The 13,208-nt window shown below is 43.7% G+C and overlaps 1 protein-coding gene across 3 annotated transcripts in view; it reads left to right on the forward strand.

Moving 5' to 3' along the window:
• LOC124551160 (putative uncharacterized protein YKR104W) overlaps window positions 1-667 on the forward strand; it is a 92,776-nt gene extending 92,109 nt beyond the window's left edge. For all 3 annotated transcript variants that reach the window (XM_047126132.1, XM_047126133.1, XM_047126134.1), the window contains one exon: window positions 263-667. In XM_047126132.1, coding sequence (XP_046982088.1) covers window positions 263-313 — 51 coding nt within the window. In that variant the 3' untranslated portion in view covers window positions 314-667. The remainder of the gene's footprint in view (window positions 1-262) is intronic.
• Window positions 668-13,208: the final 12,541 nt, after the last annotated feature.

Consider the following 13,208-nt stretch of genomic DNA (forward strand, 5'->3'; position numbering starts at 1 on the left):
GGGTTGGGGATTTTTTTCTGCCCGGGTACTGGGTGTTTTGTGTTGTCCTCGTCATTTCATCCTCGCCATCATGCGTGACAGTTGCTAGATTGGACTGTGTAAAAAATGGGACTTTGTATGGGCGCTGATGACCGTGCTCTTGGGCGCCCCACAAATCAAACCATCATCATCATCACTGCGCAACAACCTCCCTCCCCCCCTCTCCCTCTCTCTGTCTATCTGGCTCAGGCTGACCGTCCTTCCTCTCTCTCTGGTGTTCCAGACGTACCAGCGGAACGGCGCCACAAACGACGGGGACGAAAGGCCTGCGTAGTCCGTCGACTGACTGATTACCAAATGGAGCTGCAAACGCAGCATATTTCTGGAGCGGCTTACTACAAGGGCTTACCGAAAGGCCAACAAGTGGATAGATGGTGAAGCCGCGAACATAACACGAGGCCAAATCTGACGACAGAACATCTAGATGATAAGATTATTTTCTACCTGCAACTTCTCAAGCGGCATTACATATAAGTTAGCTGACGTCTTGTCGATGCTTGGTTGTTTGTCCATTGCAATCTTAAATTACACACAAAAAGAATGCAACCTGTCAATAGAATAAGAAACAGATCCAGCTTGTTTACATGTTTCTAAAAGAATAAATATAGAAAGCCACATATATAGCAAATTTAGCTGAAATTTCTGGAGCGTTCAAGATCCATGCATCCATGGCACGCCTTAATCCATTCCATTCCTTTCCCTTCCCTTCCCTTCCCTTCCCTTCCCTTAGCTTCCCTTCCCTTCCCTTAATATAATCTCCAGGAGTGCTAGTGCTGACCTATTCTGAATGAAGATATGGGAGTGAATATGACCTACACTTATAGCACTTACAATACAAAATATATGTTACAAAAAGAGAGTGAAATTTTCACCCGGCAACGGAGTGTGCGCTGAAATGAAACTTTGTGGCATATTACAACTGTGTGACCCAGACTCGATCACGGGACCTTGGCCTTTCGAGGGTAACTGCTCTGCTAACCGAGTAGTGAGTTGTTAGAGCCACGAAAGGCTAACGTCCCGTGTTAAGCTGCTTTACGTCTAGTCACATACGTACCGGTTTTGTTTGAAATTGCTCCAAACATTCCCGCATTAGACTTCGCAGGTCACCCCCTCCTGCCGTCATCCACTCCCATAGGGATTAAATGTCATCAGGACTCAATCCCCATCGACTACTCTGAACACACACACACACACACACACACACACACACACACACACGCACACACACACACACACACACACACACACACACACATACAGGGCTATTACAAATGATTGAAGCGATTTCATAAATTCACTGTAGCTCCATTCATTGACATATGGTCACGACACACTACAGATACGTAGAAAAACTCATAAAGTTCTGTTCCACTGAAGCCGCACTTCAGGTTTCTGCCGCCAGAGCGCTCGAGAGCGCAGTGAGACAACATGGCGACAGGAGCCGAGAAAGCGTATGTCGTGCTTGAAATGCACTCACATCAGTCAGTCATAACAGTGTAACGACACTTCAGGACGAAGTTCAACAAAGATCCACCAACTGCTAACTCCATTCGGCGATGGTATGCGCAGTTTAAAGCTTCTGGATGCCTCTGTAAGGGGAAATCAACGGGTCGGCCTGCAGCGAGCGAAGAAACGGTTGAACGCGTGCGGGCAAGCTTCACGCGTAGCCCGCGGAAGTCGACGAATAAAGCAAGCAGGGAGCTAAACGTACCACAGCCGACGGTTTGGAAAATCTTACGGAAAAGGCTAAAGCAGAAGCCTTACCGTTTAGAATTGCTACAAGCCCTGACACCCGATGACAAAGTCAAACGCTTTGAATTTTCGGCGCGGTTGCAACAGCTCATGAAAGAGGATGCGTTCAGTGCGAAACTCGTTTTCAGTGATGAACCAACATTTTTTCTTAATGGTGAAGTGAACAGACACAATGTGCGAATCTGGGCGGTAGAGAATCCTCACGCATTCGTGCAGCAAATTCGCAATTCACCAAAAGTGAACGTGTTTTGTGCAATCTCACGGTTTAAAGTTTACGGCCCCTTTTTCTTCTGCGAAAAAAACGTTACAGGACACGTGTATCTGGACATGCTAGAAAATTGGCTCATGCCACAACTGGAGACCGACAGCGCCGACTTCATCTTTCAACAGGATGGTGCTCCACCGCACTTCCATCATGATGTTCGGCATTTCTTAAACAGGAGATTGGAAAACCGATGGATCGATCGTGGTGGAGATCATGATCAGCAATTCATGTCATGGCCTCCACGCTCTCCCGACCTAACCCCATGCGATTTTTTTCTGTGGGGTTATGTGAAAGATTCAGTGTTTAAACCTCCTCTAACAAGAAACGTGCCAGAACTGCGAGCTCGCATCAACGATGCTTTCGAACTCATTGATGGGGACATGCTGCGCCAAGGGTGGGAGGAACTTGATTATCGGCTTGATGTCTGCCGAATCACTAAAGCGGCACATATCGAACATTTGTGAGTGCCTAAGAAAACTTTTTGAGTTTTTGTATGTGTGTGCAAAGCATTGTAAAATATCTCAAATAATAAAGTTATTGTAGAGCTGTGAAATCGCTTCAATCATTTGTAATAACCCTGTACATACACTAATGGTGCAACTGGTGCAACGCTTGTCTTAGAGAGGCTGTATAATTTCCCAGATAACACATCGCATCACATCAGGTAAAAGCGGGACACATGAGGCGGTGGGAAGTGACGCTGCACGTGCAACAGCTGGTGACAACAGCTTACTCGCAAGTTTTTGTATTTCAAGAATGGAAAATCGGGGACAAATTGAGGGAATTAAAATTTCGAGACCAAGGTAAGTGAAGAAAATTTTACACGATTCCTTTTTAATCGTGGCTACTAGCACATACGGCTTCTTTCGCTAACATCATTGGTGAAAACGGGGGTGCGGCATCTGGCCCAATGAAAACGAGCAGATGACGCCACGTTACTGTGGGTCAGATGCCTCCATGCTTGCAACGCCAACAGGAGTCCTTCAGATTTCGTTTCACAGAAAAATTCCGAGAAAACGCATCAGGACAACAGACAGCGGAAAACAGACTACAGAAGATCTATCAGAGGCCGTGAGACTAATCCGAAAGGAAAGCAGCTCGAATGAAAAAATATACCAGAAAAAACAGCGCGGAGAAAATTAGCTACGCGCAGTTTCAAGAAAATAGATCGTGGACCGTTATCATACTTGCGTGAAGACGCAGAAAATAAATTAGCTGCCCACCTAAAGAAATTGCAAGCATATGGCTTTGCTCCCACACCGTCAGACCTCGTGCAGATAGCTTTCAATTTAGATGATCAGATGGGACTGAAAAACAAATTCAACCAAGGAAAGAGACTTGCAGGGAAAGATCGGATTCTCTCACTTTTAGAACGCAATGTAGACTTAAGCATGAGAAAAGTGTAAGGGCTTTCTATTGCCAGAGTGATTGGAATCATCAGGGACGAAGTCAGTTCTTATTTTGATATTTTGACAAAAACATTAACAGAAAACGGGCTTTTGTATAAACCATGCAGTACGTACAATGTAGACGAAACTGGTCTACAGTTAGACAATGAGCAATGGTAAGTTGTGGCGGCAAAAGGAAGCAGAAATGCAATGGTAATTTGTGTCGGCAAAAGGAAGCAGAAACGCTGAAAAAGCAGAGGAAATAACAGTTGGGCCTGCTGTAACGGTAAAGTAAATTTCTTACCACCGTAGTGCATTTACATGCCTCCGGGATCAGACGTTGTTATGACAAGAGAATCCGCTTACGTGAGTACTGATGTTTACATGGATTGCTTCAAAATCCACTTCCTTCCGAGAAAAGCAACTGGGTGTGCTCTGCTACTGCCAGATGCTCATGTTCTCATAGGAATTCTCTCACCCTTTTGCCACGCGGGGCAGCCGCGCGGCTCGCCCCGTCGGAGGTTCTAGTCCTCCCTCGCGCATGGGTATGGGTGTGTGTGTGTATGTGTGTGTGTGTGTGTGTGTGTGTGTGTGTGTGTGTGTGTGTCGGCCTTAGCGTAAGTCAGTTTAAGTTAGATTAAGTAGTGTGTAAGCCTAGGGACCGATCACCTCCCAGTTTGGTCCCATAAGACCTCACCACAAATTTCCAAAATTTCTCACCCTTTTGGATCTAGCTGTTGATAATGAAGTGTCTGCCTAGTCATACGACACACTTTTCACAGCCACTAGACCGATCATTTTTCAAGCCGCTAAGATCTTACTTTAAAGAGGCTCGCTCACTTATGGATTGTAGGTGATGCAAGCAATGACAGAAGAAGTACAAGGCAGCAGTTTGGAGAGTTGCTCTTCAGAGCAAGGGCTCGTGCTGCAACTGTCCAGATTGGTGTATCCGGATTTAGAGCCACTGCAATTGTCCAGCTTGATAGAGCAGTAATTCCGACCCATGTCGTCGTTTCAGCCATAAATAATACTGAGACAGAGCTCCCAGCTATTGAAGACGTCTCTAAAGTCAGTAAGGTCTCTAAAGTCTGTAAAGTATGGAAGGTAGGAGACGAGATACTGGCAGAAGTAAAGCTGTGGGTACCGGGCGTGAGTCGTGCTTCGGTAGCTCAGTTGGTAGAGCACTTGCCCGCGAAAGGCAAAGGTCCCGAGTTCGAGTCTCGGTTGGGCACACAGCTTTAATCTGCCAGGAAGTTTCACGTCTCTAATGATTTGACTCCAGATCAGCCATCAACATCAACGTTCGAAACAAATTTGTTAGCAGCACGCCCTTCTACTTGCAAACTCTGCCCAAAGTGGCTACTGTTCGACAAACTGCACAGGGCAATTGCAGTGTAAATGATGACTTAGTGATTGCTCATTCTACATCTACATCCATCTACATCCATACTCCGCAAGCCACCTGATGGTGTGTGGCGGAGAGTACCTTGAGTACCTCTATCGGTTCTCCCTTCTATTCCAGTCTCGTATTGTTCGTGGAAAGAAGAATTGTCGGTATGCCTCTGTGTGGGCTCTAATCTCTCTGATTTTATCCTCATGGTCTCCTCGCGAGATATACGTAGGAGGGAGCAATATACTGCTTGACTCCTCGGTGAAGGTATGTTCTCGAAACTTCAACAAAAGCCCGTACCGAGCTACTGAGCGTCTATCCTGCAGAGTCTTAAACTGGAGTTTATCATCTCCGTAACGCTTTCGCGATTACTAAATGATCCTGTAACGAAGCGAGCTGCTCTCCGTTGGATCTTATCTATCTCTTCTATCAACCCTATCTGGTACGGATCCCACACGGCTCAGCAGTATTCAAGCAGTGGGCGAACAAGCGTATTGTAACCTACTTCCTTTGTTTTCGGATTGCATTTCCTTAGGATTCTTCCAATGAATCTCAGTCTGGCATCTGCTTTACCGACGATCAACTTTATATGGTCATTCCATTTTAAATCTCTCTTAATCCGTACTCCCAGATAATGTATGGCATTAACTGCTTCCAGTTGCTGACCTGCTATATTGTAGCTAAATGATAAGGGATTTTTCTTTCTATGTATTAGCAGCACATTACACTTGTCTACATTGAGATTCAATTGCCATTCCCAAGACCATGCGTGAATTCGCTGCGGATACTCCTGCATTTCAGTACAAGTTTCCATTGTTACAACCACAGCATCGTCCGCAAAGAGCCTCAGTGAACTTTCGATGTCATCCACAAGGTCATTTATGTATATTGTGAATAGCAACCGTCCTACGACACTCCCCTGCGGCACACCTGAAATCGAAACTTCCTGGCAGATTAAAACTGTGTGCCCGACCGAGACTCGAACTCGGAACTTTTGCCTTTCGCGGGCAAGTGCTCTACCAACTGAGCTACCGAGGCACGACTCACGCCCGGTCTCACAGCTTTACTTCTGCCAGTATCTCGCCTCCTACCTTCGAAACTTAACAGAAGCTCTCCTGCGAACCTTGCAGAACTAGCACTCCTGAAAGAAAGGATACTGCGGAGACATGGCTTAGCCACAGCCTTGGGGATGTTTCCAGAATGAGATTTTCACTCTGCAGCGGAAAATCTCATTCTGGAAACACCTGAAATCATTCTTACTTCGGAAGATTTCCCTCCACTGAGAATGACATGCTGCGTTCTGTTATCTAGGAACTCTTCAATCCAATCACACACATCGTCTGATAGTCCATATGCTCTTACTTTGTTCATTTAACGACTGTGGGGGACCGTATTGAACGCCTTGGGGAAGTCAAGAAACACGGCATCTGCCTGGGAACCCGTGTCTATGGCCCCCTGAGTCTCGTGGACGAATAGCGTCTTTTTCGAAACCCATGCTGATTCCTACAGAGTACATTTCTAGCCTCCAGAAAAGTGGTTATACTCGAACACAATACGTGTTCCAAAATTCTACAACTGTACTCACAACGTTGTGAGGTAACGGGCGAATTGTTGTGCCCAGAAACTATTCTAAGTAGGCGTGGGCGCACAGGACTCTGGCCAAAGCCGCGGCCCGGCAGCAGACACGTGGTGCTAAAAGTTAGCCGGACGAGAGGATTGGCCGGAGCACGTGGTACATCGGCCGCGTGGCTGCGAATTCCAGGTTGACACTGTGACGAGGGCGGCGCTTTGTGTCGGAGGAGTTGCAAGTGCCGAAGATAGCGGACTTTTTGAACCATAATAGCAGACATTTCACAGTTCGTATAGAAATTAATAGTAGCCAGATGAATCATGATACCTCAAAAAGAAACATGTACATTACCATTATTTGCACGACGATTCTGATGGTGTAATCAGATTTTCAATATATTTATTAGTTTAAAATTTAGTATCCGACGATTAATTATACAAGTAACACCCAGCAACAAATTTCCAAAATATAAACGCTACATCCGATTTTGTCGATCGCCATGTCTTCAGAAAGCTATTAGTGTAAACGTAAATTGGTATGAATTACAGGCATGTAACTTGAAGAATACATGAGTTAACCGTTACAGCCATGCGGATAAGATGCCTGTCATCTCGACTGCTAGTGATACGAGGCCGTTGGGATCCAGCCCGGCGTTCCGTATTACCCTCCTGAACCCACCGATTCCGTATTCTGCTAACAGTCATTGGATCTTGACCAACGCGAGCAGCAATGTCGCGATACGATAAACTGCAATCGCGATAGGCTACAATCCGACCTTTATCAAAGTCGGAAACATGATGGTACGCATTCCTTCTCCTTACACGAGGCATCACAACAACGTTTCACCAGGCAACGCCGGTCAACTGCAGTTTGTGTATGACAAATCGGTTGGAAACTTTCCTCATGTCAGCACGTTGTAGGTGTCGCCACCGGCGCCAACCTTGTGTGAATGCTGTGAAAAGATAATCATTTGCATATCACAGCATCTTCTTCCTGTCGGTTAAATTTCGAGTCTTGATGCTACAGCCGTTTTAGTGGCCAGTAGTGTAGTAGCCAGATGAATCATGATACCTCAAAAAGAAACATATACATTACTATCATTTGCACGACGATTCTGATGGTGTAATCAGATTTTCAATGTATTTATTGGTTTAAAGTTTAGTATCTGACACTAAATTATACAAGAAACACCCAGCAACGAATTTCCAAAATCTAAACGGTTCATCCGAGTTCGTCGATCTACGTGTCTTTATAAAGCTATTAGTGTAAACCTAAATTGGTATGAATTACAGGCATGTAACTGAAATAGTACATGAGTTATTGGATGTCAAACTGGCCGATAACTCTCGATCGCGTCAGGCCATAAGTACTCCACAGTGACTCGTAAAAACGGTAGCAGCATGCTTATAAATACAGGGTGATCAAAAAGTCAGTATAAATTTGAAAACTGAATAAATCACGGAATAATGTAGATAGAGAGGTACAAATTGACACACATGCTTGGAATGACATGGGGTGTTATTAGAAGCAAAAAAATACAAAATTTCAAGAAATGTCCGACAGATGGCGCTTCATCTGATCAGAATAGCAATAATTAGCATAACAAAGTAAGACAAAGCAAAGATGATGTTCTTTACAGGAAATGCTCAATATGTCCACCATCATTCCTCAACAATAGCTGTAGTCGAGGAATAATGTTGTGAACAGCACTGTAAAGCATGTCCGGAGTTATGGTGGGGCATTGGCGTCGGATGTTGTCTTTCAGCATCCCTAGAGATGTCGGTCGATCACGATACACTTGCGACTTCAGATAACCCAAAGCCAATAATCGCACGGACTGAAGTCTGGAGACCTGGGAGGCCAAGCATGACGAAAGAGGGGGCTGAGCACACGATCATCACCAAACGACGCGCGCAAGAGATCTTTCACGCGGCTAGCAATATGGGGTGGTTCTAATAAAACCCCATGTCATTCGAAGCATGTATGTCAGTTTTTACCTCTCTATCTACATTATTCCGTGGTTTATTAAGTTTTCAAATTTATACTGGCTTTTTGATCACCAGGTATATTGATTCATCTATATCTTTGTTAATAGCCGATATATGCTATTCATGAAGAAACTGGTCAATTATTTATTGTGTTTTAGAAAGCGTAGAGACATTAGGCTCCTGGCCTACCTTTTGCTTCTTTTCTTTTGATATATGTTTATTTAATTGTTTATGTATTTAATAATGTGTGTTAGAGAGTGTTTACGGTCCAGCCGTAGGAATATTTATTTAATTTCAAGTATTTAAATGTAAATGCAAAATTTGGAATATGTTTAAATACGTGTGTGGGTACGTTGTTGTGAAGACATGGCGCGAGCGCTCTAGCCACTCACAGCGCTCGTGAGTGGGGGGAGTGGATGGGAGCGCCGTTTCCGGAGAGGACTCGACGTAGTTCTGGCGGTGCGGCGGTTCTGGACAGGACGGCACTGGACACGGGAGGTGCCGGTACGGTCCGGGCGACAGACGCACGGTCGCCAGAGAGACTTGGGAGTGTGCAGCGGTTTGCGCGTGGTCGGAGTGCCGACTTGCGAACTTGTTAGATTTCCGAGGTTTCTACAGTGAAGACGTAGTGTGCGTTTAGAAGTGAATATCTCGCGAGCTATGTTGTTTTTCATAACGAATTACGTGGAGTAGGAATCTACTGTTTCCGTGTTATTCAACTTATATTTTATTTAATTGTTGGACCATCGACACCAATGATAAGTATCAGTCAGGCTTTCGAAAGCACCATAGTACAGCAACTGCATTAATCAAAGTAACTGATGACATTAAACATGCTATGGACAGACGTGAAGCTACCATCCTAACATTGCTTGACTTTACCAAGGCTTCTGATACAGTTGACTTTGATATATTACTAATTAAAATGAAACAGCTGAATTTCTCAAACAGCGCAATACACTGGTTCGACAGCTACCTCAAAAACAGAAGTCAACAAGTCATTTGTGTGTCGGAGAAGTCATCATGGAAAAACGTGCGCTCTAGAGTTCCTCAAGGCTCCGTCCTTGGTCCATTACTCTTCTCACTGTACATTAATGATATTTCTTCAGTGATTCACTCCTGCAACTACCATCTATATGCCGACGACATCCAACTGTACATAAGTGCAAGCCCCAAGAATATTGCTGACGCAGTAGCGAGTATGAACGCAGATCTTTGCTCTGTTTCTCGATGGGCACAGAACCTAGATCTGAAACTAACCCCCAAGAAATCCCAGGTCATTCTTATATCCCATCCAAAGTTAATCAGCCGGTACTTTCGCGAAACAGTCCCTCAAATACTCCTCAATGGTACCCAACTACCATACCAAAAAACAGTAAAAAACCTTGGAATAATCTTGGATGAACACCTAAACTGGGAAGAACAAACAGTCACAGCTTGCCGGAAATCGCTCTCCTCCCTACATGCTATCCAAAAATTTAGAAAAATAGTTCCAACTCATGTTAAACAAATATTAGTCCAAAGACTAGTCTCGCCTAATCTTTACTACTGTGATGTAGTTCAACACGGCACAAATAGTGAAAATTCGAGATGCCTCGAGCTAGTGATGAATGCTTGTGTTAGATACGTATGCAATATACGGTTGTATGATCATATCAGTCCTTCATACTCCCAGCTAGGTTGGATACGCCCACATAAGGCACGCGATCTCCACTCGACGTGCTTACTTCATCGATTTCTTAGACACTGGTGCCCCCAATACTTACCTTCTCACATTAAACACCTATCATCATTCCACAACCTCAATACCAGATCGGATACGTCTAGCATCTTCGCTGTACCTTTACATAACACAAAATCTTTCTCCGTGTCATTCTCCATCTCAGCCATACGACTATGGAACGCGCTCCCCTGTGATCTACGTCTTATCCAGAACCACTCAACATTCAAGAGGGAACTCAAAACTTACATATTAGGGACGGTATAGCCACCATTGTTGTGCCCCTCTCATCTCTTTCTTTCTCCTCTCCATCATAGCTTCAAATTTCACCATTCCATTTCTCTTCCTCTAACCTAGTTACCTCTTCTATATCTCTTTCACCCCATTCTATCGTATTATGTCTCTGCTCGATGAGAATAACTCACAAGCTGCAAGAACATGAGAAAATTCCCAACTAGCAATAGGACTGACATTCATAAAAGAAAAATATGTTTACTTTCATATACATAGTCATTACTATTATTATTATTATTATTATTCTTGATTGTTATAATTATTTTTTTATTGTTATAGTTATCATTGTTCTACTGTTATAATCTCTATTTTTTCTTGTTTCACAAATGGTTCAAATGTCTCTGAGCACTATGGGACTTAACATCTGTGGTCATCAGTCCCCTAGAACTTAGAACTACTTAAACCTAACTAACCTAAGGACATAACACACATCCATACCGAGGCAGGATTCGAACCTGCGACCGTAGCAGTAGCGCGGTTCCGGACTGAGCGCCTAGAACCGCTAGACCACCGTGGCCGGTTTCTTTAACATTAATACTGTATAAAACGTTATGTGTCCTTAATGTTCTGTACAAACTGAAATTCGTTCGATCTGAGTATGCCCGGTTAGGTGTAAGAGAGGGCCTGAAGGCCCTAATCTTGCCAGGTAAAATAAATGCATAAATAAAAATAAGTGTTTTGCAGAAATATACGGCATTCTCAAAAGTACTCCTGCCATCGTACTCATCATTTAAAGACGTTAAGATAGTACCTGCACATTTTATTTAACTGCAATCTTTCATTTATAAATGTACATGTTACATTCATAATTCGCAATTGCCGAGTGATAGGAACTTTCGAACATTCGATTCATGTGTCTATTCGTATCGTATACTGTAGACTCAGGAGTATTTGGCTTGTAATGCGGCAACTACGTATCCCAGCCCCTAGACAACGAAACCAGCCAAAACTTTCAATGTTGAAACGTTGAGTCGGAGGGTGCGTAGTTAATTAGAAAGCCCGGATCGTGGAGAAACTCCACTACAATTGCTGGAACAGATTTTACCTGTTCCTGCACTACCTCAGAGAAGTAAATGTAAAAGAAAACAGCCAGCAATGAGTTTGACAAGCGTCGAGTTTATAGCAACGAAAAGAAAGAAAATCACTTAAGGAAAGAGGAAAGGAAAAGCGTGTGCACAAAAAAAATGTAGCAGTTAAAAGAAATCAAATCCTCAAAATCAGAGGAAAGAAACCGCCAGACAAGCGTCTGTTTGAAGACGCAATTTCAGAAGACGATGATGATATTTCCCTAGACGATAGTTCCTCCGATGTATTAAATTTCGAAGAAAACGAATGTGTACAGTGCCTTGAACTTTATCGAGAAACGTCGTCGTCAATATGTAGGACGTTCCAGACGGCTCATGACTCGTGCACATTCTGTGACAATCTGTGTTGTTTGTGCAGACGACTGAAAAATCAACTTGAAAAACAAAAACCAAAGTAAATGTCATTTTCAGCCTCTTTTGCAACTGGCCATCTGTCCCTCCTTTCGGTGGCATCTTGCTCGCCATTTTATATTTTCTTGAAATTTGCAAGCCATTGTATATTATAAGAATGTTCCTTTGCTACAAAGATTTTTGTAATACTATAGTTTCTGTAACAATATACAATGTTCTGATCACCAATCTTGCCTAAATTTATTGCAGTTTAAGTGCTTATATATCGATAAAAATTAATTTGAAAAAATGTGCGGCGTCTGTCCCGCTTTAACCTTCGGTAACCTTAGGTATCCGCCATAGCCGGTCCCAAGCCCGGTTGAGAAAGGAGGAGAGGGAGAAGTTACACCTCGTTAAAAAAACCTTGGTTCACCTGGCCCGGGTGATAGTACCTCGTGAGGGCCCCTTTCCAGGGATACGGTGAAGACCTCAACGGCAGCGAAGGCGGAGAAGATGGACTTCGGTACAGCGAAGCTGGCGGGTGAGGCACCTTTTCTCTTTGAGTACAAAAAGAGCACAAGTAGCGACTGAACTGGGCGGCTACAGACAGCGTCTGACTCATGGTGAGCGGCTGACTTTAGGCTGGGCATCCTACTGCCTATGTGGAAAGTAACGGGAAACTACCACATTACATACCCAAGCAGTACATGGTATGTCTATCCATGTGAAAGATTCCGGAGTTAAAACTTCCCCTCATTCGGATCTCCGGGAGGGGAACACATTGAGAATAGACATATTCGAAAGGAAGAAAGGGATAGTGAAGGGAGGAAAGATACGGATTGGAACATGAAATGTGAGGACACTTCTGCAAGCATGAAAGCTAGAGAATGCAAAACAGGAGAGGAAAAGGAACAGATTAGATGCCCACGGTTTGTGTGAAATGAGATGGGGAGATAGAAAGTGGAGACTATAAACTCTTTTACTCAGGGGAAATCAAGAGTGGTGAAAACGGAATAGGAATATTGATAGGGCAAAAAGTTGAAAAGTAAGGTAATGAAAGAAGATCCAATATATTGATGGAAGACTGATGATGATGCGACTGAAGGGTAGTTCAAAAGATTTGGTATTAATGGTATTAATGCCAACCAGCCAGCACAGAGATGAGGAAGTGGAAGAGAATTATGAGAAAATACAAGAACTCATAGAGAAAGAAAATAGAAATGCCTGCATTATCATCATAGGGGACTGGAATGCAGTGGTGGGTGAAGGAAGAGATGAAGATACAGTAGGAAAATTTGGATTAGGAATAAGAAATGAGAGAGGTGAACGACTAACTAGTTTCTGCAAAGAAAATTCATTAGCAGTGGGTAACACATTATTTGAACAT

This window comes from Schistocerca americana, chromosome 9, assembly GCF_021461395.2.
Source record: "Schistocerca americana isolate TAMUIC-IGC-003095 chromosome 9, iqSchAmer2.1, whole genome shotgun sequence".
Taxonomy (NCBI): domain Eukaryota; kingdom Metazoa; phylum Arthropoda; class Insecta; order Orthoptera; family Acrididae; genus Schistocerca; species Schistocerca americana.